This window comes from Atractosteus spatula, chromosome 5, assembly GCF_055471065.1.
Source record: "Atractosteus spatula isolate fAtrSpa1 chromosome 5, fAtrSpa1.hap1, whole genome shotgun sequence".
Taxonomy (NCBI): Eukaryota; Metazoa; Chordata; class Actinopteri; order Semionotiformes; family Lepisosteidae; genus Atractosteus; species Atractosteus spatula.
Genome location: NC_142710.1, coordinates 10,537,941 through 10,564,647, shown reverse-complemented (window position 1 = coordinate 10,564,647; position 26,707 = coordinate 10,537,941). Strand labels below are relative to the sequence as shown.

At 52.4% G+C, this 26,707-nt stretch overlaps 2 protein-coding genes across 3 annotated transcripts; both read left to right on the top strand.

Moving 5' to 3' along the window:
• Positions 1 to 1,319: 1,319 nt before the first annotated feature.
• Positions 1,320 to 14,017, top strand: pitpnbl (phosphatidylinositol transfer protein, beta, like). Its single transcript, XM_088915331.1, has 12 exons — positions 1,320 to 1,387; positions 1,707 to 1,737; positions 3,677 to 3,822; positions 4,868 to 4,959; positions 10,748 to 10,755; positions 10,909 to 10,983; positions 11,128 to 11,211; positions 11,361 to 11,438; positions 12,266 to 12,373; positions 12,469 to 12,591; positions 12,686 to 12,751; positions 13,555 to 14,017. The coding sequence occupies exons 1-11, from the start codon at positions 1,368 to 1,370 to the stop codon at positions 12,731 to 12,733; spliced, it is 813 nt and encodes a 270-aa protein (XP_088771457.1). The 5' UTR covers positions 1,320 to 1,367; the 3' UTR covers positions 12,734 to 12,751; positions 13,555 to 14,017.
• A 2,262-nt stretch (positions 14,018 to 16,279) lies between these two features.
• Positions 16,280 to 21,728, top strand: nudt9 (nudix (nucleoside diphosphate linked moiety X)-type motif 9). 2 transcript variants are annotated; one of them, XM_088917971.1, is made up of 8 exons: positions 16,280 to 16,388; positions 17,392 to 17,697; positions 19,074 to 19,163; positions 19,260 to 19,346; positions 20,428 to 20,539; positions 20,628 to 20,774; positions 21,024 to 21,108; positions 21,229 to 21,728. In XM_088917971.1, the coding sequence occupies exons 1-8, from the start codon at positions 16,297 to 16,299 to the stop codon at positions 21,375 to 21,377; spliced, it is 1,068 nt and encodes a 355-aa protein (XP_088774097.1). In that variant the 5' UTR covers positions 16,280 to 16,296; the 3' UTR covers positions 21,378 to 21,728. The 2 variants fall into 2 exon arrangements, with proteins under 2 accessions (XP_088774097.1, XP_088774096.1); XM_088917970.1 differs by having other exon boundaries at positions 16,285 to 16,412.
• The last annotated feature ends 4,979 nt before the right edge of the window (positions 21,729 to 26,707 follow it).

The following is a 26,707-nucleotide window of genomic DNA, read 5'->3' as shown; positions in this document are numbered from 1 at the left end:
CCACAATTCAGCAGCCAGAATCCTGACCAGGTCTAGTGCAAGTGATCACATCACTCCTGTCCTGGAGTCCCTGCACTGGCTTCCAGTCAAATTCCGTGTGGACTTTAAAATCCTCCTGCTCACCTATAAGACTCTGCATGGCTCTCCACCTCAGTACCTGTCTGAGCTACTATCGCCCTACTCCCCACCTCACAACCTTCGCTCCTCTGACTCTGCTCTCCTGTCTGTCCCCCAAGCCCGTCCACACTCTAGGGGTGACAGGGCCTTCTCCTGCTGCGCCCCCAAGCTCTGGGACTCTCTCTGCCCGAGGATATCAGAGAGTCTCCTTCAGATCCAGACTCCAACCTCCTCCTCGAGAAGAGTCTGTACTGACCTGGTCTCGTTCCTCACCCCTCTGTGCGCCCCTCCCCGGTCTGCTCTGTGTGTTGTCATTGTGTCTTATCTGGTGTAGTCTTCTTATTTATTATTGTTGTCATTCTGTAAAGCGCTTTGAGAAGCCACCTTTAAAGGCGCTATATAAAATAAAGATTATTATTATTATTATTATAAATACTACAATTGGGGGCTCGCATTAAGAAATCAGTTTGTATGCTGAGAGATGTTTTTGTAAACCCGTTCTCCGAGGGTAGTTTTTGATCTTTCTGAGGAACCTGAGTACAACTTAAACGCATTTGTAGCTTCTCTGAAGCACACGGAGGTGTAACGCACTCTGCGCGGTAGTCATGTTTGTGTCCAGCAGGAGAAGCGCCTTTAACATGGTGGTGTACACGAACGCCCTGTTTGTGCTCACAACACCAAGGACAGGGGTAGTTCAGGCGGGTAGCTGCTCACACCTGAAGAAGGCTCCACGGCCGACACGCTGTGTTTTTCTTTTCACCAGGGAATAAACCAAGGACAGGGTCCTTACAAGTTATTTAAAAAAAATAATTAATAAACTCGGTGTAATTATATATTTAACCGCTAAGAGAGTCACAGCACAAGATAGAGTTGTTCAAGATAAGATTCAATGTCGATGTTGCCACCTTGCGTCTGGGCAGAGGCAACACTGACAGGGACCTGTTTCTGGACTGAGCAGTAAACTGCAACATCTGCTCTTTTTCTTTTTCCCGTTTAAAACTGTTTTGGGGCAATATATGCCAGGGACCTGTGCAATACATTTATATTTATAATAATAATAATAATAATAATAATAATAATAATAATAATCTCTCCGGGGACGTGCAACAGTACCATGCTGACCTCACCATCATGGCGGCCTCGGCGCACCGGGACGCAGCGCGGCGGCGCGCCCGTGTGACGTCACGTCATCTCCCTGAGTCAGCCGGCGTTCCCAGCTTCCGGCACACAGGAGGACGCGTCCATCCGTGATGGTGCTCATTAAAGAATAGTAAGGACCGTTGAAAATCCCAGTCAATCGTGTCAAACTGCACGACTCCTGAACTCGCATGATGCGACCGTGGCGCCGGTCCATCGGAGCCACGCGCCTGATGGCGTCTTCTCAGCGAGAGATGCCCCGGGTCGGGGCCACTCGTACAGCAGCCCGATGGCCTCTTGTTTTCCCTGATTTATTGTTATTTTAACATCGCTTGGCTTGCTTTTCTGCCTCGTGTGCATCCGTTTATTTCTAGTTATTTCTTAAACCTTTTCGGAACAGAAATCGTTCTGGGTATTCGAATAATTCATCTCTCTCCTCCTCCTCTCCACAGCCGAGTCCTACTGCCATGTTCTGTAGAGGAGGTAAGAGTCTGAATTAACCCCTCTCTCTCTCAGTGTGTCTGTATGAACCCCCCTCTCTCTCTCTCAGTGCAGTGTTAATGTACTGGAGTGTCCAGTCAGTGTGTGTGTATTAACCCCTCTCTCTCTCTCAGTGCAGTGTTAATGTACTGGATTGTCCAGTCAGTGTGTGTGTATTAACCCCTCTCTCTCTCTCAGTGCAGTGTTCATATACTGGAGTGTCCAGTCAGTGTGTCTGTATTAACCCCTCTCTCTCTCAGTGCAGTGTTAATGTACTGGAGTGTCCAGTCAGTGTGTCTGTATTAACCCCTCTCTCTCAGTGCAGTGTTAATGTACTGGATTGTCCAGTCAGTGTGTGTGTATTAACCCCTCTCTCTCTCTCAGTGCAGTGTTAGTGTACTGGAGTGTCCAGTCAGTGTGTGTGTATTAACCCCTCTCTCTCTCAGTGCAGTGTTAATGTACTGGAGTGTCCAGTCAGTGTGTCTGTATTAACCCCTCTCTCTCTCAGTGCAGTGTTAATGTACTGGAGTGTCCAGTCAGTGTGTCTGTATTAACCCCTCTCTCTCTCAGTGCAGTGTTAATGTACTGGAGTGTCCAGTCAGTGTGTGTATTAACCCCTCTCTCTCTCAGTGCAGTGTTAATGTACTGGAGTGTCCAGTCAGTGTGTCTGTATTAACCCCTCTCTCTCTCTCAGTGCAGTGTTAATGTACTGGAGTGTCCAGTCAGTGTGTCTGTATTAACCCCTCTCTCTCTCTCAGTGCAGTGTTCATGTACTGGAGTGTCCAGTCAGTGTGTCTGTATTAACCCCTCTCTCTCTCAGTGCAGTGTTAATGTACTGGAGTGTCCAGTCAGTGTGTCTGTATTAACCCCTCTCTCTCAGTGCAGTGTTCATGTACTGGAGTGTCCAGTCAGTGTGTGTGTATTAACCCCCCTCTCTCTCAGTGCAGTGTTAATGTACTGGAGTGTCCAGTCAGTGTGTCTGTATTAACCCCTCTCTCTCAGTGCAGTGTTAATGTACTGGATTGTCCAGTCAGTGTGTGTGTATTAACCCCTCTCTCTCTCTCAGTGCAGTGTTAGTGTACTGGAGTGTCCAGTCAGTGTGTGTGTATTAACCCCTCTCTCTCTCAGTGCAGTGTTAATGTACTGGAGTGTCCAGTCAGTGTGTCTGTATTAACCCCTCTCTCTCTCAGTGCAGTGTTAATGTACTGGAGTGTCCAGTCAGTGTGTGTATTAACCCCTCTCTCTCTCAGTGCAGTGTTAATGTACTGGAGTGTCCAGTCAGTGTGTCTGTATTAACCCCTCTCTCTCTCTCAGTGCAGTGTTAATGTACTGGAGTGTCCAGTCAGTGTGTCTGTATTAACCCCTCTCTCTCTCTCAGTGCAGTGTTCATGTACTGGAGTGTCCAGTCAGTGTGTCTGTATTAACCCCTCTCTCTCTCAGTGCAGTGTTAATGTACTGGAGTGTCCAGTCAGTGTGTCTGTATTAACCCCTCTCTCTCAGTGCAGTGTTCATGTACTGGAGTGTCCAGTCAGTGTGTGTGTATTAACCCCTCTCTCTCTCAGTGCAGTGTTAATGTACTGGAGTGTCCAGTCAGTGCGTGTGTATTAACCCCTCTCTCTCTCAGTGCAGTGTTAATGTACTGGAGTGTCCAGTCAGTGTGTGTGTATTAACCCCTCTCTCTCTCAGTGCAGTGTTAATGTACTGGAGTGTCCAGTCAGTGTGTGTGTATTAACCCCTCTCTCTCTCTCAGTGCAGTGTTAATGTACTGGGGTGTCCAGTCAGTGTGTGTGTATTAACCCCCCTCTCTCTCAGTGCAGTGTTAATGTACTGGAGTGTCCAGTCAGTGTGTGTGTATTAACCCCTCTCTCTCTCTCAGTGCAGTGTTAATGTACTGGAGTGTCCAGTCAGTGTGTCTGTATGAACCCCTCTCTCTCTCTCCCAGTATCAGGTCGGTCAGCTGTATTCAGTGGCTGAGGCCAGTAAGAACAACACTGGGGGGGGAGAGGGGATCGAGGTGCTGAGGAACGAGCCGTACGAGAAGGAGGGGGAGAGGGGACAGTACACCCACAAGATCTACCACATTCACAGGTCAGTCTCCCGGTCCCCTCCTGCCGCACGCAGCCGGGGCGAGATCTTCCGGTCGATCTGCGCCCCCGGGGTCGCGGATACCAGCGGCGGCCGCGGAGCCGCCCCTCCGCGACGGGGTGGGGAGCTCGGCAGTCCGCAGAGAGCCGCGGAGCCCAGCGGGCCGCCGACCCCCCCAGAGGTTTCGGTTTTTCCCTCCTTCCAGAGGAGTCTTTGGTGCCTCTCCTCCGTCGTCTGCTGGCCTCGCTCCCCTTGCTGCACTGTGAGGTCGTGTCCTGTCGCACGGCTCCTGTCCAGCGCCTTGGGGGCAACCCTGCGGTGGAAGGCGCTATATGAAGGTGAATTGAATTGCGGACGAGCGGAGGGCGCTGCCACTTCCTGCTTCCTGCTGTCAGCCTGCCTCCTGGGTATAAGCGGCCCAGTTTTCAGCTTTTATCAGCGTGAAAGGCGCTATACTGGAGCATCCGGGCCCGGACTACCAGACTCGGAGACGGTGTTTACCCCCGCGCTGTCAAACTGTTCAACTCCCAGCCTCTGAACCTCACAGTGCCTCTCTCTTCATCACACTGACACCTGCCTGTGCCTCACAGGTCAAGACCTTCACTCCCCATAATTTCACATCCTTTTCATTCTGATGACGTGTGATTTTGCACAACTCCTGCTGTTGTGCACAGTGCCTGTTTCCTGTTGTTGTGTCGCACTTTGCCTGTTGTCTCTGTCTTTCTTTTCTTACACAATTGTATTGTTGTTGTTTCCTGTGCTGCTTACCGTCTGAGAGCTACTGTGGCTAAATTGCCTTTCATCAGACCACAGTCCTGGGTACGAGTATGATGGCGGTGAACTTGAACTCTGTAGAGATGAACTGAACTGAGACTGAATGAGTTGAATTCGGATGCCACCCCCCCCCCCCCAGATCGGAGTGAAAACTGATGGATGGATCAGCTAGGATACACCATAACAAACTGTCCTCGTTCTCTTTGTCACAGCCCGTGTGTCCGTCTTAACCTCTCGCTCTCTCTCTCGCTCTCTCCCTCTCTCGTGCTCTCAGTAAGGTTCCCAGCTTCATCCAGATGTTTGCGCCAGAGGGAGCCCTGGTTTTCCATGAGAAAGCCTGGAACGCCTATCCCTACTGCCGCACGAGTCAGTATCACGCAGCACAGCTCTCTTGTCCTCTCTCCTATTATCATTCAGTAAACAAAACAATAAGTAGTGTCTCCGGGGTCTGTATTAGGGTCTGTGTTCATCTCTCTGTGTGAGGAGTGTCTCTGGGGTCTGTATTAGGGTCTGTGTTCATCTCTCTGTGTGAGGAGTGTCTCTAGGGTCTGTATTCATCTCTCTGTGTGAGGAGTGTCTCTGGGGTCTGTATTAGGGTCTGTGTTCATCTCTCTGTGTGAGGAGTGTCTCTGGGTCTGTATTAGGGTCTGTGTTCATCTCTCTGTGTGAGGAGTGTCTCTGGGGTCTGTATTAGGGTCTGTGTTCATCTCTCTGTGTGAGGAGTGTCTCTGGGGTCTGTATTAGGGTCTGTGTTCATCTCTCTGTGTGAGGAGTGTCTCTAGGGTCTGTATTAGGGTCTGTGTTCATCTCTCTGTGTGAGGAGTGTCTCCGGGGTCTGTATTAGGGTCTGTGTTCATCTCTCTGTGTGAGGAGTGTCTCTGGGGTCTGTATTAGGGTCTGTGTTCATCTCTCTGTGTGAGGAGTGTCTCTGGGGTCTGTATTAGGGTCTGTGTTCATCTCTCTGTGTGAGGAGTGTCTCTGGGGTCTGTATTAGGGTCTGTGTTCATCTCTCTGTGTGAGGAGTGTCTCTGGGGTCTGTATTAGGGTCTGTGTTCATCTCTCTGTGTGAGGAGTGTCTCTGGGTCTGTATTAGGGTCTGTATTCATCTCTCTGTGTGAGGAGTGTCTCTAGGGTCTGTATTAGGGTCTGTGTTCATCTCTCTGTGTGAGGAGTGTCTCTGGGGTCTGTATTAGGGTCTGTGTTCATCTCTCTGTGTGAGGAGTGTCTCTGGGGTCTGTATTAGGGTCTGTGTTCATCTCTCTGTGTGAGGAGTGTCTCTGGGGTCTGTATTAGGGTCTGTATTCATCTCTCTGTGTGAGGAGTGTCTCTGGGGTTTGTATTAGGGTCTGTGTTCATCTCTCTGTGTGAGGAGTGTCTCTGGGGTCTGTATTAGGGTCTGTATTCATCTCTCTGTGTGAGGAGTGTCTCTGGGGTCTGTATTAGGGTCTGTGTTCATCTCTTTGTGTGTGAGGAGTGTCTCTGGGGTCTGTGTTCATCTCTCTGTGTCAGGAGCGTCTCTGGGGTCTGTGTTCATCTCTCTGTGTGAGGAGCGTCTCTGGGGTCTGTATTCATCTCTCTGTGTGAGGAGCGTCTCTGGGGTCTGTATTAGGGTCTGTATTCATCTCTCTGTGTGAGGAGTGTCTCTGGGGTCTGTATGAGGGTCTGTGTTCATCTCTCTGTGTGAGGAGTGTCTCTCGGGTCTGTATTCATCTCTCTGTGTGAGGAGCGTCTCTGGGGTCTGTATTCATCTCTCTGTGTGAGGAGTGTCTCTGGGGTCTGTATTGATCTCTCTGTGTGAGGAGTGTCTCTGGGGTCTGTATTAGGGTCTGTATTCATCTCTGTGTGAGGAGTGTCTCTGGGGTCTGTATTAGGGTCTGTATTCATCTCTCTGTGTGAGGAGTGTCTCTGGGGTCTGTATTAGGGTCTGTGTTCATCTCTCTGTGTGAGGAGTGTCTCTGGGGTCTGTATTAGGGTCTGTGTTCATCTCTCTGTGTGAGGAGTGTCTCTGGGGTCTGTATTAGGGTCTGTGTTCATCTCTCTGTGTGAGGAGTGTCTCTGGGGTCTGTATTGATCTCTCTGTGTGAGGAGTGTCTCTGGGGTCTGTATTCATCTCTCTGTGTGAGGAGTGTCTCTGGGTCTGTATTAGGGTCTGTATTCATCTCTCTGTGTGAGGAGTGTCTCTAGGGTCTGTATTAGGGTCTGTGTTCATCTCTCTGTGTGAGGAGTGTCTCTGGGGTCTGTATTAGGGTCTGTGTTCATCTCTCTGTGTGAGGAGTGTCTCTGGGGTCTGTATTAGGGTCTGTGTTCATCTCTCTGTGTGAGGAGTGTCTCTAGGGTCTGTATTAGGGTCTGTGTTCATCTCTCTGTGTGAGGAGTGTCTCCGGGGTCTGTATTAGGGTCTGTGTTCATCTCTCTGTGTGAGGAGTGTCTCTGGGGTCTGTATTAGGGTCTGTGTTCATCTCTCTGTGTGAGGAGTGTCTCTGGGGTCTGTATTAGGGTCTGTGTTCATCTCTCTGTGTGAGGAGTGTCTCTGGGTCTGTATTAGGGTCTGTATTCATCTCTCTGTGTGAGGAGTGTCTCTAGGGTCTGTATTAGGGTCTGTGTTCATCTCTCTGTGTGAGGAGTGTCTCTGGGGTCTGTATTAGGGTCTGTGTTCATCTCTCTGTGTGAGGAGTGTCTCTGGGGTCTGTATTAGGGTCTGTGTTCATCTCTCTGTGTGAGGAGTGTCTCTGGGTCTGTATTAGGGTCTGTATTCATCTCTCTGTGTGAGGAGTGTCTCTAGGGTCTGTATTAGGGTCTGTGTTCATCTCTCTGTGTGAGGAGTGTCTCTGGGGTCTGTATTAGGGTCTGTGTTCATCTCTCTGTGTGAGGAGTGTCTCTGGGGTCTGTATTAGGGTCTGTGTTCATCTCTCTGTGTGAGGAGTGTCTCTGGGGTCTGTATTAGGGTCTGTATTCATCTCTCTGTGTGAGGAGTGTCTCTGGGGTCTGTATTAGGGTCTGTGTTCATCTCTTTGTGTGTGAGGAGTGTCTCTGGGGTCTGTGTTCATCTCTCTGTGTGAGGAGCGTCTCTGGGGTCTGTGTTCATCTCTCTGTGTGAGGAGCGTCTCTGGGGTCTGTATTCATCTCTCTGTGTGAGGAGCGTCTCTGGGGTCTGTATTAGGGTCTGTATTCATCTCTCTGTGTGAGGAGTGTCTCTGGGGTCTGTATGAGGGTCTGTGTTCATCTCTCTGTGTGAGGAGTGTCTCTCGGGTCTGTATTCATCTCTCTGTGTGAGGAGCGTCTCTGGGGTCTGTATTCATCTCTCTGTGTGAGGAGTGTCTCTGGGGTCTGTATTGATCTCTCTGTGTGAGGAGTGTCTCTGGGGTCTGTATTAGGGTCTGTATTCATCTCTGTGTGAGGAGTGTCTCTGGGGTCTGTATTAGGGTCTGTGTTCATCTCTCTGTGTGAGGAGTGTCTCTGGGGTCTGTATTGATCTCTCTGTGTGAGGAGTGTCTCTGGGGTCTGTATTAGGGTCTGTATTGATCTCTCTGTGTGAGGAGTGTCTCTGGGGTCTGTATTAGGGTCTGTATTCATCTCTCTGTGTGAGGAGTGTCTCTGGGGTCTGTATTAGGGTCTGTGTTCATCTCTCTGTGTGAGGAGTGTCTCTGGGGTCTGTATTAGGGTCTGTGTTCATCTCTCTGTGTGAGGAGTGTCTCTGGGGTCTGTATTAGGGTCTGTGTTCATCTCTCTGTGTGAGGAGTGTCTCTGGGGTCTGTATTGATCTCTCTGTGTGAGGAGTGTCTCTGGGGTCTGTATTCATCTCTCTGTGTGAGGAGTGTCTCTGGGTCTGTATTAGGGTCTGTATTCATCTCTCTGTGTGAGGAGTGTCTCTAGGGTCTGTATTAGGGTCTGTGTTCATCTCTCTGTGTGAGGAGTGTCTCTGGGGTCTGTATTAGGGTCTGTGTTCATCTCTCTGTGTGAGGAGTGTCTCTGGGGTCTGTATTAGGGTCTGTGTTCATCTCTCTGTGTGAGGAGTGTCTCTAGGGTCTGTATTAGGGTCTGTGTTCATCTCTCTGTGTGAGGAGTGTCTCCGGGGTCTGTATTAGGGTCTGTGTTCATCTCTCTGTGTGAGGAGTGTCTCTGGGGTCTGTATTAGGGTCTGTGTTCATCTCTCTGTGTGAGGAGTGTCTCTGGGGTCTGTATTAGGGTCTGTGTTCATCTCTCTGTGTGAGGAGTGTCTCTGGGTCTGTATTAGGGTCTGTATTCATCTCTCTGTGTGAGGAGTGTCTCTAGGGTCTGTATTAGGGTCTGTGTTCATCTCTCTGTGTGAGGAGTGTCTCTGGGGTCTGTATTAGGGTCTGTGTTCATCTCTCTGTGTGAGGAGTGTCTCTGGGGTCTGTATTAGGGTCTGTGTTCATCTCTCTGTGTGAGGAGTGTCTCTGGGTCTGTATTAGGGTCTGTATTCATCTCTCTGTGTGAGGAGTGTCTCTAGGGTCTGTATTAGGGTCTGTGTTCATCTCTCTGTGTGAGGAGTGTCTCTGGGGTCTGTATTAGGGTCTGTGTTCATCTCTCTGTGTGAGGAGTGTCTCTGGGGTCTGTATTAGGGTCTGTGTTCATCTCTCTGTGTGAGGAGTGTCTCTGGGGTCTGTATTAGGGTCTGTATTCATCTCTCTGTGTGAGGAGTGTCTCTGGGGTTTGTATTAGGGTCTGTGTTCATCTCTCTGTGTGAGGAGTGTCTCTGGGGTCTGTATTAGGGTCTGTATTCATCTCTCTGTGTGAGGAGTGTCTCTGGGGTCTGTATTAGGGTCTGTGTTCATCTCTTTGTGTGTGAGGAGTGTCTCTGGGGTCTGTGTTCATCTCTCTGTGTGAGGAGCGTCTCTGGGGTCTGTGTTCATCTCTCTGTGTGAGGAGCGTCTCTGGGGTCTGTATTCATCTCTCTGTGTGAGGAGCGTCTCTGGGGTCTGTATTAGGGTCTGTATTCATCTCTCTGTGTGAGGAGTGTCTCTGGGGTCTGTATGAGGGTCTGTGTTCATCTCTCTGTGTGAGGAGTGTCTCTCGGGTCTGTATTCATCTCTCTGTGTGAGGAGCGTCTCTGGGGTCTGTATTCATCTCTCTGTGTGAGGAGTGTCTCTGGGGTCTGTATTGATCTCTCTGTGTGAGGAGTGTCTCTGGGGTCTGTATTAGGGTCTGTATTCATCTCTGTGTGAGGAGTGTCTCTGGGGTCTGTATTAGGGTCTGTGTTCATCTCTCTGTGTGAGGAGTGTCTCTGGGGTCTGTATTGATCTCTCTGTGTGAGGAGTGTCTCTGGGGTCTGTATTAGGGTCTGTATTGATCTCTCTGTGTGAGGAGTGTCTCTGGGGTCTGTATTAGGGTCTGTATTCATCTCTCTGTGTGAGGAGTGTCTCTGGGGTCTGTATTAGGGTCTGTGTTCATCTCTCTGTGTGAGGAGTGTCTCTGGGGTCTGTATTAGGGTCTGTGTTCATCTCTCTGTGTGAGGAGTGTCTCTGGGGTCTGTATTGATCTCTCTGTGTGAGGAGTGTCTCTGGGGTCTGTATTAGGGTCTGTGTTCATCTCTCTGTATGAGGAGTGTCTCTGGGGTCTGTATTAGGGTTTGTGTTCATCTCTCTGTGAGGAGTGTCTCTGGGGTCTGTATTAGGGTCTGTGTCCATCTCTGTGTGAGGAGTCTCTCTGGGGTCTGTATTAGGGTCTGTGTTCATCTCTCTGTGTGAGGAGTGTCTCTGGGGTCTGTATTAGGGTCTGTATTCATCTTTCTGTGTGAGGAGTGTCTCTGGGGTCTGTATTGGGGTCTGTGTTCATCTCTCTGTGTGAGGAGTGTCTCTGGGGTCTGTATTAGGGTCTGTGTTCATCTCTCTGTGTGAGGAGTGTCTCTGGGGTCTGTGTTCATCTCTCTGTGTGAGGAGTGTCTCTGGGGTCTGTATTGGGGTCTGTGTTCATCTCTCTGTGTGAGGAGTGTCTCTGGGGTCTGTGTTCATCTCTCTGTGTGAGGAGTGTCTCTGGGGTCTGTATTGGGGTCTGTGTTCATCTCTCTGTGTGAGGAGTGTCTCTGGGGTCTGTATTAGGGTCTGTGTTTTGAACTCCTGGGTGCGAAACGTGTTGATTTCTTAATGTGTGTTTCTTCTCCCTTCTATGGCTTGGCGCTGTGTCCTGTCTGAAGTTGTCACGGTAAGACGCTGTGTGCCTCTCCGTCAGTGATGTTGTGCGTGTTGGTGGCTGCCTGTGTGTGCCAGTGTCAGTCTGTGGGTGGGGCGCCGGTGTTGAGTGCTCGCTGTGCTCGGAGAGGGTGTGAGCTGACACGTTCTCTCTCTCTCTCTGAAGAACGAATATATGAAGGATGACTTCTTCATCAAGATAGAGACCTGGCACAAGCCGGACATGGGCACCAGCGAGAACGTAAGTGAGAGACACAATCGCAGTGTGTCAGAAGGCGTAACTGCCTTAGCCGTGCTTGGCAGGGTGTAGCAGGTTTATCTGTGTGTACCCCAGGGCTGCTGGGGGTTCTGTGAGACTGTATTAACCCCCCCCCCCCCCCCTCAGGTCCACGGTCTTCCCCCAGAGACGTGGGAGGAGGTGGAGGTCCTTCCTGTCGATATTGCCGACCGCGCTGAAGTGTCAGACGAGGTGAGTGTGTGTCACTGGCGTACTGGAGGGTGGGTGTGACTGGCGTACTGGGGGGTGGGTGTGACTGGCGTACTGGGGGGTGTGAGACTGGCGTACTGGGAGGTGGGTGTGACAGGCGTCTCTCTCTCTGTCTGTCTGTCCGCCAACAGGACTACAAGCCAGACGAAGATCCTTCAACCTTTCACTCAGAGAAGACAGGGAGGGGACCTCTGGGGCCGGCTTGGAAGGTAATATCCCACCTGTCTCTCAGTGCAGTGTTACTGTGCTGGAGTGTCCAGTACATTGTGTCTGTATTAACCCCTCTCTCTCTCAGTGCAGTGTTAATGTACTGGAGTGTCCAGTCAGTGTGTGTGTGTATTAACCCCTCTCTCTCTCAGTGCAGTGTTAATGTACTGGAGTGTCCAGTCAGTGTGTCTGTATTAACCCCTTTCTCTCTCAGTGCAGTGTTAATGTACTGGAGTGTCCAGTCAGTGTGTCTGTATTAACCCCTCTCTCTCTCAGTGCAGTGTTAATGTACTGGAGTGTCCAGTCAGTGTGTGTGTGTATTAACCCCTCTCTCTCAGTGCAGTGTTAATGTACTGGAGTGTCCAGTCAGTGTGTCTGTATTAACCCCTTTCTCTCTCAGTGCAGTGTTAATGTACTGGAGTGTCCAGTCAGTGTGTCTGTGTACTAACACCGAGTGTTAATGTACTGGAGTGTCCAGTCAGTGTGTCTGTATTAACCCCTCTCTCTCTCAGTGCAGTGTTAATGTACTGGAGTGTCCAGTCAATGTGTGTGTATTAACCCCTCTCTCTCTCAGTGCAGTGTTAATGTACTGGAGTGTCCAGTCAATGTGTGTGTATTAACCCCTCTCTCTCTCAGTGCAGTGTTCATGTACTGGAGTGTCCAGTCAGTGTGTGTGTATTAACCCCTCTCTCTCTCAGTGCAGTGTTCATGTACTGGAGTGTCCAGTCAGTGTGTGTGTATTAACCCCTCTCTCTCTCAGTGCAGTGTTAATGTACTGGAGTGTCCAGTCAGTGTGTGTGTATTAACCCCTCTCTCTCTCTCTGTGTAGAAGGAGCTGTACACTAGTGACTGGCCCCACATGACTGCCTACAAGCTGGTCACTGTCCACTTCCGCTGGTGGGGACTGCAGGGCAGGGTGGAGAAATTCATCCACAAGGTCAGAGACGCACCGACTCCCCCCCCCCCACCCGCGCGTCCAGCTGCTGCTTCCTGTCCGAATTAACCCCCCCCCCTCGCTCTCCCTCCCAGTAGCAGGAGAAGCGTCTCTTCAACAACTTTCACAGACAGCTGTTCTGCTGGATTGACCGCTGGGTGGAGCTGTCCATGGAGGACATCCGGAGGATGGAGGAGGAGACGCAGAGGGAGCTGGACCAGGTACTGCCCCCCCAGCCCCGCGTGCTGTCGCCGGGCCGCCCCCCGCGGTTCTGGCCCTCCCCTGCTCTGACCCCCGGCTTTGTCTGACCCGTAGATGCGGAACCAGGGCCCGGTGAGAGGCATGAAGGCCGGCGAAGACTAGCTGGAGGAAGAGAGAGGGGTCAGTGTCTGTCTGTCTGTCTGTCTGTCTGTCTGTCTGTCTGTCTGTCTGTCTGTCTGTCTGTCTGTCAAGGAGTCCGATCTGCTGGCTGTCCTGTCTGTCTCTTGTCCTGTCTGTCTGTCAGGGAGTCTGATCTGCTGCCTGTCCTGTCTGTCTGTCAGGGAGTCTGATCTGCTGCCTGTCCTGTCTGTCTCTTGTTCTGTCTGTCTGTCGGTCAGTCTTCCTGTCAAGGAGTCTGATCTGCTGCCTGTCCTGTCTGTCTCTTGTTCTGTCTGTCTGTCGGTCAGTCTTCCTGTCAAGGAGTCTGATCTGCTGCCTGTCCTGTCTGTCTCTTGTTCTGTCTGTCTGTCGGTCAGTCTTCCTGTCAAGGAGTCTGATCTGCTGCCTGTCCTGTCTGTCTGTCAGGGAGTCCGATCTGCTGGCTGTCCTGTCTGTCTCTTGTCCTGTCTGTCTCTTGTCCTGTCTGTCTGTCAGGGAGTCTGATCTGCTGCCTGTCCTGTCTGTCTCTTGTCCTGTCTGTCTGTCAGTCTTCCTGTCAGGGAGTCTGATCTGCTGCCTGTCCTGTCTGTCTCTTGTCCTGTCTGTCTGTCAGGGAGTCTGATCTGCTGCCTGTCCTGTCTGTCTCTTGTCCTGTCTGTCTGTCAGGGAGTCTGATCTGCTGCCTGTCCTGTCTGTCTGTCTGTCTGTCTGTCTGTCTGTCAGGGAGTCTGATCTGCTGCCTGTCCTGTCTGTCTCTCTGTCTGGGGCGTGTGCGTCTGTCTCTCCCCCTTGCCGTCCCTGATCGCTGTTTCCGTCTCTCGCAGACAGACGGGTCTTTACGGACAAGTGAGGGGGGGCTGCAGACTGGCCACTACAGGGGGGCGGAGCCACCTTCTGCTGAGAACCCCGCCCCTCCGACCCCCTGGCTCTCTCCCGGCAGCCAATCAGCATGAGTTTCATCACTCGTCCTTTTCAAGACAGGAAGTCCTCAGCCCACAGACAGGATGTGACATCAGAGACCTCGCCTGTCTATCGTTTTCTGCCAAACTGTGTCCATCCACATTTCACGTCATGCAGACGAGTTTGGGTTTTTTAACTACAGTATATTACCTTTCTTTTATTGTAATTATTATTGTCATCTTTTTGTATTGTTTCTTTTAATTTGTCCTTTTGTTAATGTTTGTACTTCAGTTGTTATCGCTGGGAAAGTCACTTTATTTAAGAAGACTATTGTAAGAGTGTTCAGCCTGACTGAAACAATGAACAAAAATAAAAATCATGACTCTTGTTCTGATCTTTCTGTCCGCTGTGTGTTTTAATCTGTCTACACAGGAGGACGGGAGACACAGGGAGAGAGGACATCACAGAGACTCCCTCAGTAATAACCACACACAACAGGACAGGAGACACAGTGAGAGAGAGGAGATCACAGAGAGTCCCTCAGTAATAAACACACAGCAGGACAGGAGACACAGTGAGAGAGAGGAGATCACAGAGACTCCCTCAGTAATAAACACACAGCAGGACAGGAGACACAGTGAGAGAGAGAGGAGATCACAGAGACTCCCTCAGTAATAAACACACACAGCAGGACAGGAGACACAGTGAGAGAGAGAGAGGAGATCACAGAGAGTCCCTCAGTAATAAACACACACAACAGGACAGGAGACACAGTGAGAGAGAGGAGATCACAGAGACTCCCTCAGTAATAAACACACAGCAGGACAGGAGACACAGTGAGAGAGAGAGAGGAGATCACAGAGAGTCCCTCAGTAATAAACACACACAGCAGGACAGGAGACAGTGAGAGAGGAGATCACAGAGACTCCCTTAGTAATAAACACAACAGGACAGGAGACACAGTGAGAGAGAGATCACAGAGACTCCCTCAGTGATACACACACACAGCAGGACAGGAGACACAGTGAGAGAGAGAGAGGAGATCACAGAGACTCCCTCAGTAATAAACACACAGCAGGACAGAAGACACAGTGAGAGAGAGGAGATCACAGAGACTCCCTCAGTAATAAACACACAGCAGGACAGGAGACACAGTGAGAGAGAGAGGAGATCACAGAGACTCCCTCAGTAATAAACACACACAGCAGGACAGGAGACACAGTGAGAGAGAGAGAGGAGATCACAGAGAGTCCCTCAGTAATAAACACACACAACAGGACAGGAGACACAGTGAGAGAGAGGAGATCACAGAGACTCCCTCAGTAATAAACACACAGCAGGACAGGAGACACAGTGAGAGAGAGAGAGGAGATCACAGAGAGTCCCTCAGTAATAAACACACACAGCAGGACAGGAGACAGTGAGAGAGAGGAGATCACAGAGACTCCCTTAGTAATAAACACAACAGGACAGGAGACACAGTGAGAGAGAGATCACAGAGACTCCCTCAGTGATACACACACACAGCAGGACAGGAGACACAGTGAGAGAGAGAGAGGAGATCACAGAGACTCCCTCAGTGATAAACACACACAGCAGGACAGGAGACATAGTGAGAGAGAGAGGAGATCACAGAGACTCCCTCAGTAATAAACACACACAGCAGGACAGGAGACACAGTGAGAGAGTGGAGATCACAGAGAATCCCTCAGTAATAAACACACACAGCAGGACAGGAGACACAGTGAGAGAGAGAGGAGATCACAGAGACTCCCTCAGTGATAAACACACACAGCAGGACAGGAGACATAGTGAGAGAGAGAGGAGATCACAGAGACTCCCTCAGTAATAAACACACACAGCAGGACAGGAGACACAGTGAGAGAGAGGAGATCACAGAGACTCCCTCAGTAATAAACACACACAGCAGGACAGGAGACACAGTGAGAGAGAGAGAGGAGATCACAGAGACTCCCTCAGTAATAAACACACACAGCAGGACAGGAGACACAGTGAGAGAGTGGAGATCACAGAGAATCCCTCGGTAATAAACACACACAGCAGGACAAGAGACACAAAGATAAACATACAGAGCGCAGGGAGAGAGCGCCCCCTGCTGGCCCCACTCACCCCTCTCCCAGGAGTCTCCCCTCCAGGTACTGCCCAGGCTCCCCCTGCTGGGCTCCAGTGGGCTGTGAGCTGGGTGAGAGCGCCCCCTGCTGGGCTCCAGTGGGCTGGGAGCTGGGAGCTGCAGGGTGACCTGGCTGCTGGCACGTCTGTAATTGTGTGTTGTGACTGTCTTTTCTAAGAGTCGTCTCTAGAGAAAACAACCGGACCGCAGAGGTGTGTATTTTTGGACATCGTTTCATCATGAAGCACGCTGGAGTCACTCCTCTTCCCTGTGCAGCTAAATAGAATTGGCTGGAAAAGAACTACAATTACATACGTTTTATTTCATTCAAAATACGTATAGTTTTATTATGATATAAGAATTCATATACAACTGTAAATGAAAGGAAAAGCACGGGATATCGAAACTTCCCTAACCAAGATGGCGGCTGAAGAGGTCGGGGGGGGGGGGGGGGTCGCAGGATAATGACGTCACGAGAAACTGGTGTATCCCGTTGGCTGGAGCACTTCCTAGTTACTGGTCTCCCGGGCGTGGAATGCTGCAGTCAGGTGTCCGCTGGGCTGGGCCGATCCGGATCGCTTTCGCACTCCTGGGACTTCGCTACGCACCGTGCTCGACCGGGACCAGGTACCGGACACGGCGGCGTGTGGGGTGTGTTGTTGTCACGTCGCGATGCGACTGCTTTCTGAGGAAAAGCCGGATTGTTGTGTGTCTGAGCGCCGCGGTCGCCTCGACACAGGGGTCCCGACCCGGAGCCGGTGCCGGCCCGGCTCTGTGAGGGAGAGAGGTCTCCCCGACACAGGGGTCCCGACCCGGAGCCGGTGCCGGTCCGGGGGAGCTGTGGGCCGGCGGCGGTGTGACAGGAGCCGATCGCAGTTAGAGAGCGACTCTCGTCTCCAGGGAGCGCAGGGCGGGGCGGGGCGCTGAAGCGCTGAGGTCACACAGCTGTGTGTGATCCCGGAGTCACAGCACTGTGTCTCCTGTCTCCTGTCTCCCTCTCTCCTCTCTCCTTCTCCCTCTCTCCTGTCTCCTGTCTCTCCCTCACTCCCCCTCTCCTCTCTCTCTCCCCTGTCTCCTGTCTCTCCCTCACTCCCCCTCTCCTCTCTCTCTCCCCTGTCTCTCCCTCACTCCCCCTCTCCTCTCTCTCTCCCCTGTCTCTTCCTCATTCTCCCTCTCCTCTCTCCCCTGTCTCTTCCTCATTCTCCCTCTCCTCTCCCCTGTCTCTTCCTCACTCCCTCTCTCCCCTCTCCCCTGTCTCTTCCTCATTCTCCCTCTCCTCTCTCCCCTGTCTCTTCCTCATTCCCTCTCTCTCCTCTCTCCTGTCTCTCCCTCACTCCCTCTCTCTCCTCTCTCCTGTCTCTCCCTCACTCCCTCTCTCTCCTCTCTCCTGTCTCTCCCTCATTCCCTCTCTCTCCTCTCTCCTGTCTCTCCCTCACTCCCTCTCTCTCTCTCCTCTCTCCTGTCTCTCCCTCACTCCCTCTCTCTCCTCTCTCCTGTCTCTCCCTCACTCCCTCTCTCTCCTCTCTCCTGTCTCTTCCTCACTCCCTCTCTCTCTCTCCTCTCTCCAGTCTCTCCCTCACTCCCTCTCTCTCTCCTCTCTCCTGTCTCTTCCTCTCTCTCCTCTCTCCAGTCTCTCCAGTGCTCTGTTCTGCCCCAGAGCTACAGCCCCCCGGGCCTGTTTGCCCCAGTCCTTCGCTCCAGTCTCCCACACCAGCTCTCCCAGTCTGAGCAGTGGGCTGTCCAGGAAGTGGACGATGTCGGAGCCCCCTGTCCATGTCCAGGCGCGCTGCCCGCTGTACCCAGGGTCCGAGGTCCAGCGACTCCCAGTGCCGGACCAGCATGTGCCCTGGGACCGAGAGTGGCCCCAGTACAGCCCCCCCACCTACACCGCGCCCACTGTGCTGAAACAACCAGTCTGGGCCGACCCAGAGATTGGGTGAGAGTCAGTGTGTGTATTAACCCCTCTCTCTCTCTCAGTGCAGTGTTAATGTACTGGAGTGTCCAGTCAGTGTGTCTGTATTGACCCCTCTCTCTCTCAGTGCAGTGTTAATGTACTGGAGTGTCCAGTCAGTGTGTGTGTATTAACCCCTCTCTCTCAGTGCAGTGTTAATGTACTGGAGTGTCCAGTCAGTGTGTGTGTATTAACCCCTCTCTCTCTCAGTGCAGTGTTAATGTACTGGAGTGTCCAGTCAGTGTGTCTGTATTAACCCCTCTCTCTCTCTCAGTGCAGTGTTAATGTACTGGAGTGTCCAGTCAGTGTGTGTGTATTAACCCCTCTCTCTCTCAGTGCAGTGTTAATGTACTGGAGTGTCCAGTCAGTGTGTGTGTATTAACCCCTCTCTCTCTCAGTGCAGTGTTAATGTACTGGAGTGTCCAGTCAGTGTGTGTATGAACCCCTCTCTCTCAGTACAGTGTTAATGTATTGGAGTGTCCAGTCAGTGTGTCTGTATTAACCCCTCTCTCTCTCAGTGCAGTGTTCATGTACTGGAGTGTCCAGTCAGTGTGTGTGTATGAATCCCTCTCTCTCTCAGTGCAGTGTTGATGTACTGGAGTGTCCAGTCAGTGTGTCTGTATGAACCCCCCTCTCTCTCTCTCAGTGCAGTGTTCATGTACTGGAGTGTCCAGTCAGTGTGTCTGTATTAACCCCCCTCTCTCTCTCAGTGCAGTGTTCATGTCCTGGAGTGTCCAGTCAGTGTGTGTGTATTAACCCCTCTCTCTCTCAGTGCAGTGTTAATGTACTGGAGTGTCCAGTCAGTGTGTGTATGAACCCCTCTCTCTCAGTACAGTGTTAATTTACTGGAGTGTCCAGTCAGTGTGTGTATTAACCCCTCTCTCTCTCAGTGCAGTGTTAATGTATTGGAGTGTCCAGTCAGTGTGTGTGTATTAACCCCTCTCTCTCAGTGCAGTGTTAATGTACTGGAGTGTCCAGTCAGTGTGTGTGTATTAACCCCTCTCTCTCAGTGCAGTGTTAATGTACTGGAGTGTCCAGTCAGTGTGTGTGTATTAACCCCTCTCTCTCAGTGTAGTGTTAATGTACTGCAGTGTCCAGTCAGTGTGTCTGTATTAACCCCTCTCTCTCTCTCAGTGCAGTGTTAATGTACTGGAGTGTCCAGTCAGTGTGTGTGTATTAACCCCTCTCTCTCTCTCAGTGCAGTGTTAATGTACTGGAGTGTCCAGTCAGTGTGTGTGTATTAACCCCTCTCTCTCTCAGTGCAGTGTTAATGTACTGGAGTGTCCAGTCAGTGTGTCTGTATTAACCCCTCTCTCTCTCAGTGCAGTGTTCATGTGTGTATTGACCCCTGTGTCTCTCAGGTCCTTCTCTCCTCAGTTCAATGCTCTGGACGGCTCAGTGGACAGACGGAGTCACGAGCAGGTCTATGGGGTGCAGGACGGCCAGCCGCTGTGAGTGTCTCCGGGTGTACCGCGCCGTTTTCCGCGCGTCCGGCTGTCGTCCCGGTTCTCCGCCTGTCTGAGCCCCCCTCCCCTCTCCGTCCCCAGGAACCCGCGCGGACGAACCGGCCTCGCAGGCCGAGGGCTGCTGGGCCGCTGGGGCCCCAACCACGCAGCTGACCCCATCGTCACCAGGTGGGCTGGGAGACTGCGCCTCCCAGATCTCCGTTTTACCCACAGTTCCTCAACGGGGCGGGGCCCAAGTGCAGCCTGGGAAATGGAGTCTTTTCTGTGCTTCTTGACTGAGTTCAAGTCCCAGTTTATTGGCGTGATTCTCGCACACAGGTCTAGGGTGTAGCGAAATGCTGTTTAGCCACAGTAGCTCTCAGACGGTAAGCAGCACAGGAAACAACAGCAATACAATTGTGTAAGAAAAGAAAGACAGAGACAACAGGCAAAGTGCCACACAAGGCTGGCAGTTTAACAGTTTGATAGTCGGGGGTAAAAACTGTCTCTGAGCCTGGTCTCCAGGAGACACACACACAGGGAGAGAGGAGCTGGGGGTCAGAGCGCAGGGTCAGACATTGTACAGGACTGGTGGGGCTCCACACTGCTGCTGCTGGAGGGGATCCCCACCACCAGCGGGGCGTCCAGAAAGATGCTGTATGCGAGCTATCAGATCAGATCACTGTGTCGGCCAGATACAGTCTCTTGCATGAGGAATCTGTCTTCCCACAGCCCCCAGCTCGCTCTCCAGGAGACACACACACACACACACACAGGGAGAGAGGAGCTGGGGGTCAGAGCGCAGGGTCAGACATATATACAGCACCCCTGGAGCAGCTGGGGTGCAGGGGCCTTGTGCAGGGGCCCCAGTGGAGTAGGATTCCTCTGCCGGCCGTGGGATTCGAACCGGCAACCCTCCAGCCCTAGGCGCAGGTCCGGAGCCACAGAGACAGCTCTCCGCTGCCCAGAACAGAAACCGGACTCGATCCGAGCCGTGACCAGAGGCCATTCAGCAGTCCGCGTGTGTGACTGGACGGAGAGCCGATACAGACGAGGGGACAGACGAAAGGGCATCTCCAGGCCTGCCCGCCATCGGTCTAGACCCGCGCTGCGTCACAGAGGGAGGGCTCGGAGCTCGGCGTGACATCGGGCTGGTGGCTCCAGGTCCCAGTGTGCACCGCTGATGCACGCTGGGTATTGTAGTCTCCCCTGCCTCGGCCTGCTGGGATGTGTAGTTCCTGAGCGCGTGTGTCTGTGTGTCGCTGGGCAGGTGGAAGAGGGACGCGGAGGGGGAGCAGGTCTCGGACCCGAGCTCGGGCCTCCCGGTGCTGCAGTTCATTTCCATCAAGCGCAAGGACTGCGGAGAGTGGGCCTTACCTGGGGTCAGTGTGTCCACCTGTCTGTCTGTGGAGAGTGACCACACCTGGGGAGTGACCCTGCCAGCGGTCATCTGTCCATCTATGTGTGCAGGGGATGGTGGACCCAGGGGAGAAGGTGTCGGCCACTCTGCAGAGGGAGTTTTCCGAAGAAGCTCTGAACTCTCTGGCTTTGCCTTCGGAGGAGAGGGCCAGGCTGAGCCAGCGGATCACAGAGCTCTTCAGCAGCCCTGGCCTGCAGGTCAGAGCAAACCAGCACGGAGATCATTCACCTCTGTCCCTCCCTCGCTCTGTCGCTCTCTCACTCCCTACCTCCCTGTGTATCTCTCTCACTCTCTCTCCAGGTGTATAAAGGCTATGTAGACGATCCCAGAAACACTCACTCTCTTCCTCGCTGTGTCTCTCTCTCTCCCTCCAGGTGTATAAAGGCTATGTAGACGATCCCAGAAACACTCACTCTCTTCCTCGCTGTGTCTCTCTCACTCTCCAGGTGTATAAAGGCTACGTAGACGATCCCAGAAACACAGACAATGCCTGGATGGAAACAGTAGCTGTGAACTTCCACGATGAAACAGGTGAGCTCATTGGTCACTATGATTATGACTCTGACCGTGCTGGCTGGGTCGCTGCTGATCCTGCGGACAGGAGGTGGGGGCCCTGAGCTCGGTCATCGTTGTCGTTTCTGTGGTTGCCAGGAGACAGCGTCAGTGGCCTCCCCCTGCACGCGGGCGACGACGCCGGGCAGGTGGCGTGGGTGGACGTGGACTCCTCCCTCAGGCTGTACGCCAGCCACGCCCACTTCCTGGAGACCGCCGCCCGCCACCACCACGCCCACTGGGGCTGAGCCGGGGCGGCAACGAGCGCCCCGAGCCGCGGGGAAATCGGTGCTTTCGGAAGAGCTGCCCACCCCCCGACCCCCCGACCCCCCGACCCCCCGCCACCCTCTGACCGGATGACCTCGCCCTTCGATGACCTCATCCCCGATGACATCACCCCCCCCCCCTGACAGAGCACGCTGGCGATGTCATCGCCTCGGCCTCGCTGGCACGGGACCCCTGGGCGGGGTGCCCCAGGCTCCTGGATGGAACAGGAGGTCACGACCCCGGGGTCAGAGGTCGGGGTCAGAGGTCAGCATGGGAAATTCTCTGCTGTGTTCTGTCAGTAAACTTCGATAAATAAAATCCTGTCAAACACAGTCTCTTGGAGCTCAGTCACTTGGAATAAGGGGATATGGGAAAACGAGAATAGGGAATACGGGAATATGGGATAGGGCCTGGAGATACGGAGGAAGTCAGTGTGTCTCTTTCTCTCTCTCTCTCCCTCTTTCTGTATCCGTCTGTCTCTCTCTCTTCCTCATTCTCTTCCTCTCAAATTCAACTTCAGAGTCTTATTGACATGATCCAAGTTACGGTGTTGTCAAACCAAAAACAGTGAACAGAATATTTCCACACCTTACTATTATTAATATTATTATTATTTGAGGGAAAGGCTCAAGGTGTGTGTGTGTGTGTGTGTCTCTGGAGAGCGAGCTGGGGGCTGTGAGAAGACAGATTCCTCACGCAAGAGACTGTATCGGGCCGATACAGCGATCTGATCTGATATAACCTTCGCTCCTCTGACTCCGCCCTCCTGTCTGTCCCCCAAGCCCGTCCACACTCTAGGGGTGACAGGGCCTTCTCCTGCTGCGCCCCCAAGCTCTGGGACTCTCTCTGCCCGAGGACATCAGAGAGTCTCCTTCAGATCCAGACTCCAACCTCCTCCTCGAGAAGAGTCTGTACTGACCTGGTCTCGTTCCTCACCCCTCTGTGCGCCCCTCCCCGGTCTCCCCTGTGTGTTGTAGCGAGAAATGGCCCCGGGGTCGGTACAGCGATCTGATCTCATGTCCACGTCTGAGGGTGCGGACGGCGACCGGACGCTCCCCCACCTCCGCCAGGGAAGGCATGCCTCTGCAGGGCTGCAGGCTGGGGACCGAGCCACAGGGAGGGGGGACCGGCGAAGGCCTGCATTGTCCCACCCGTCTCGGATGGCCTGGCCTCGCCTGTCCCCCCGCCTCACCCTCCTCCTCAGACACCCGGCCTTCCCTACCCCTCCTCCAGGAATTCCTCCGGGCGCTCTGCGTTGTGTGTCTGTGATTTGTGTTGTGTTTTTCCCCTCTGTCTCCTCAGCCTCAGGTTCACACCTGTGTCAGTGAGTGTGTTTGTGTGGCTGTTCCTGGAGAGTAGACCACCCCCCTCTGTGGAGGACAGAGGGGGGTCTCACCTCCTCTTCCTGCTCTCCTCCCTCCTCTCTGCCCAAATGGGCTGTTTCAACACCAGGCCTGACTCTGCTGCTGCTCCTGTCTGTGTCCCTGGAGCTCCCCGAATCACACCGCCCTGGGTCAGCTGTCCTGCAGGTCTGTCTCTTCACCCGTCTGTCTCTCTCTCTCTGTCCTGCTCACCTGTCTGTCAATTCAATTCAAGGTGCTTTATTAGCATGACCGATGGGTACAATCAGTGTTGCCAAAGCAAATAAAAATAATAAAATTTACACGAAACAAAACAAAAAATAAAAGTAAAATAAAATCTACAGACATATTACAGACATTTACAACAGAGACATGTCATTAAATATTTATATATACTGTAAACATTGAGCATTTTTGGGAGACAGGCTCACTGTTCCTCAGGCTGGGACAGGAGATCACACACTGTATTATTATTATTGAGAGACAGGCTCACTGTTCCTCAGGCTGGGACAGGAGATCACACACTGTATTATTATTATTGAGAGACAGGCTCACTGTCTGTTCCTCAGGCTGGGACAGGAGATCACACACTGTATTATTATTATTGAGAGACGGGCTCACTGTCTGTTCCTCAGGCTGGGACAGGAGATCACACACTGTATTATTATTATTGGGAGACAGACTCACTGTTCCTCAGGCTGGGACAGGAGATCACACACTGTATTATTATTATTGAGAGACAGGCTCACTGTTCCTCAGGCTGGGACAGGAGATCACACACTGTATTATTATTATTGAGAGACGGGCTCACTGTCTGTTCCTCAGGCTGGGACAGGAGATCACACACTGTATTATTATTATTGAGAGACAGGCTCACTGTTCCTCAGGCTGGGACAGGAGATCACACACTGTATTATTATTATTGAGAGACGGGCTCACTGTCTGTTCCTCAGGCTGGGACAGGAGATCACACACTGTACTATTATTATTGAGAGACGGGCTCACTGTCTGTTCCTCAGGCTGGGACAGGAGATCACACACTGTATTATTATTATTGAGAGACAGGCTCACTGTCTGTTCCTCAGACTGGGACAGGAGATCACACACTGTATTATTATTATTGAGAGACAGGCTCACTGTCTGTTCCTCAGGCTGGGACAGGAGATCACACACTGTATTATTATTATTGAGAGACAGGCTCACTGTCTGTTCCTCAGGCTGGGACAGGAGATCACACACTGTATTATTATTACTGAGAGACAGGCTCACTGTCTGTTCCTCAGGCTGGGACAGGAGATCACACACTGTATTATTATTATTGAGAGACGGGCTCACTGTCTGTTCCTCAGGCTGGGACAGGAGATCACACACTGTATTATTATTATTGAGAGACGGGCTCACTGTCTGTTCCTCAGGCTGGGACAGGAGATCACACACTGTATTATTATTATTGAGAGACAGGCTCACTGTCTGTTCCTCAGACTGGGACAGGAGATCACACACTGTATTATTATTATTGAGAGACAGGCTCACTGTCTGTTCCTCAGGCTGGGACAGGAGATCACACACTGTATTATTATTATTGAGAGACAGGCTCACTGTCTGTTCCTCAGGCTGGGACAGGAGATCACATACTGGGCTGCCAGTTCAACTGAGTTCCCTCCTCCCTCTCCCAGTAGGATTGGGACCCGTTGTGATTCTGGCAGGTGTGGGAACTCTGGGACTAGATTTCTGAGTTTAGGGAAGAATGTTTCTCTAATCCCAGAGTATCTGTCCCAGTGCAGTAGGAAGTGCACCTCTGTCTCTATTTCTCCCCGCTGGCAGTGGGAGCACAGCCTGTCCTCTCTGGACAGCCAGGTCTGCCTGTGTCCAGTGTGAATGTCCGGGCTGTGGTCACTGAGCCTGTCCTCTCTGGACAGCCAGGTCTGCCTGTGTCCAGTGTGTGTGTCCAGGCTGTGGTCACTGAGCCTGTCCTCTCTGGACAGCCAGGTCTGCCTGTGTCCAGTGTGTGTGTCCAGGCTGTGGTCACTGAGCCTGTCCTCTCTGGGCAGCCAGGTCTGCCTGTGTCCAGTGTGAATGTCCGGGCTGTGGTCACTGAGCCTGTCCTCTCTGGACAGCCAGGTCTGCCTGTGTCCAGTGTGTGTGTCCAGGCTGTGGTCACTGAGCCTGTCCTCTCTGGACAGCCAGGTCTGCCTGTGTCCAGTGTGTGTGTCCAGGCTGTGGTCACTGAGCCTGTCCTCTCTGGACAGCCAGGTCTGCCTGTGTCCAGTGTGTGTGTCCAGGCTGTGGTCACTGAGCCTGTCCTCTCTGGACAGCCAGGTCTGCCTGTGTCCAGTGTGTGTGTCCAGGCTGTGGTCACTGAGCCTGTACTTCGTCAGGGTCTGTTTCTGTTTGTTGTTTCTTATCTTGGTCAAATATTCAGCTAGTGTGTATTGTCTGTTTAGGGTTCTGTAGCATTCCAGTTTGTGTTGTGTTTGTGTGTGTGTGTCCCAGTGTGTGAGATATTGCTGTTTGATCTGTGCTGTGATGTGGTGGAGTCTGGGTTGTGGTGCTCTAGCAGTGCTGTCCTGAGGCTGGTTGTGTGTTGTGTGTGTTGTGCTGTGATGTGGTGGAGTCTGGGTTGTGGTGCTCTAGCAGTGCTGTCCTGAGGCTGGTTGTGTGTTGTGTGTGTTGTGCTGTGATGTGGTGGAGTCTGAGTTGTGGTGCTCTAGCAGTGCTGTCCTGAGGCTGGTTGTGTGTTGTGTGTTGTGCTGTGATGTGGTGGAGTCTGGGTTGTGGTGCTCTAGCAGTGCTGTCCTGAGGCTGGTTGTGTGTTGTGTGTGTTGTGCTGTGATGTGGTTGAGTCTGGGTTGTGGTGCTCTAGCAGTGCTGTCCTGAGGCTGGTTGTGTGTTGTGCTGTGATGTGGTTGAGTCTGAGTTGTGGTGCTCTAGCAGTGCTGTCCTGAGGCTGGTTGTGTGTTGTGCTGTGATGTGATGGAGTCTGGGTTGTGGTGCTCTAGCAGTGCTGTCCTGAGGCTGGTTGTGTGTTGTGTGTGTTGTGCTGTGATGTGGTGGAGTCTGGGTTGTGGTGCTCTAGCAGTGCTGTCCTGAGGCTGGTTGTGTGTTTGTGTTGTGCTGTGATGTGGTGGAGTCTGGGTTGTGGTGCTCTAGCAGTGCTGTCCTGAGGCTGGTTGTGTGTTGTGTGTGTTGTGCTGTGACGTGGTGGAGTCTGAGTTGTGGTGCTCTAGCAGTGCTGTCCTGAGGCTGGTTGTGTGTTTGTGTTGTGCTGTGATGTGGTGGAGTCTGGGTTGTGGTGCTCTAGCAGTGCTGTCCTGAGGCTGGTTGTGTGTTGTGTGTGTTGTGCTGTGATGTGGTGGAGTCTGGGTTGTGGTGCTCTAGCAGTGCTGTCCTGAGGCTGGTTGTGTGTTGTGCTGTGATGTGGTGGAGTCTGGGTTGTGGTGCTCTAGCAGTGCTGTCCTGAGGCTGGTTGTGTGTTGTGTGTGTTGTGCTGTGATGTGGTGGAGTCTGGGTTGTGGTGCTCTAGCAGTGCTGTCCTGAGGCTGGTTGTGTGTTGTGTGTGTTGTGCTGTGATGTGGTGGAGTCTGGGTTGTGGTGCTCTAGCAGTGCTGTCCTGAGGCTGGTTGTGTGTTGTGTGTGTTGTGCTGTGATGTGGTGGAGTCTGGGTTGTGGTGCTCTAGCAGTGCTGTCCTGAGGCTGGTTGTGTGTTGTGTGTGTTGTGCTGTGATGTGATGGAGTCTGGGTTGTGGTGCTCTAGCAGTGCTGTCCTGAGGCTGGTTGTGTGTTGTGTGTGTTGTGCTGTGATGTGATGGAGTCTGGGTTGTGGTGCTCTAGCAGTGCTGTCCTGAGGCTGGTTGTGTGTTGTGTGTGATGTGGTGGAGTCTGGGTTGTGGTGCTCTAGCAGTGCTGTCCTGAGGCTGGTTGTGTGTTGTGTGTTGTGCTGTGATGTGGTG

Bases quoted from the DNA above. Each gene is read 5' to 3' on its own strand.
- nudt9 (XM_088917970.1), top strand. From the start codon at position 16,297: ATGCTGCAGTCAGGTGTCCGCTGGGCTGGGCCGATCCGGATCGCTTTC. The intron at 17,698-19,073 runs GTGAGAGTCAGT...TGTGTCTCTCAG, and splicing joins TGGGCCGACCCAGAGATTGG to GTCCTTCTCTCCTCAGTTCA. The intron at 20,540-20,627 runs GTCAGTGTGTCC...CTATGTGTGCAG, and splicing joins GAGAGTGGGCCTTACCTGGG to GGGATGGTGGACCCAGGGGA.
- pitpnbl (XM_088915331.1), top strand. From the start codon at position 1,368: ATGGTGCTCATTAAAGAATA. The intron at 1,388-1,706 runs GTAAGGACCGTT...TCCTCTCCACAG, and splicing joins ATGGTGCTCATTAAAGAATA to CCGAGTCCTACTGCCATGTT. The intron at 3,823-4,867 runs GTCAGTCTCCCG...TCGTGCTCTCAG, and splicing joins AAGATCTACCACATTCACAG to TAAGGTTCCCAGCTTCATCC.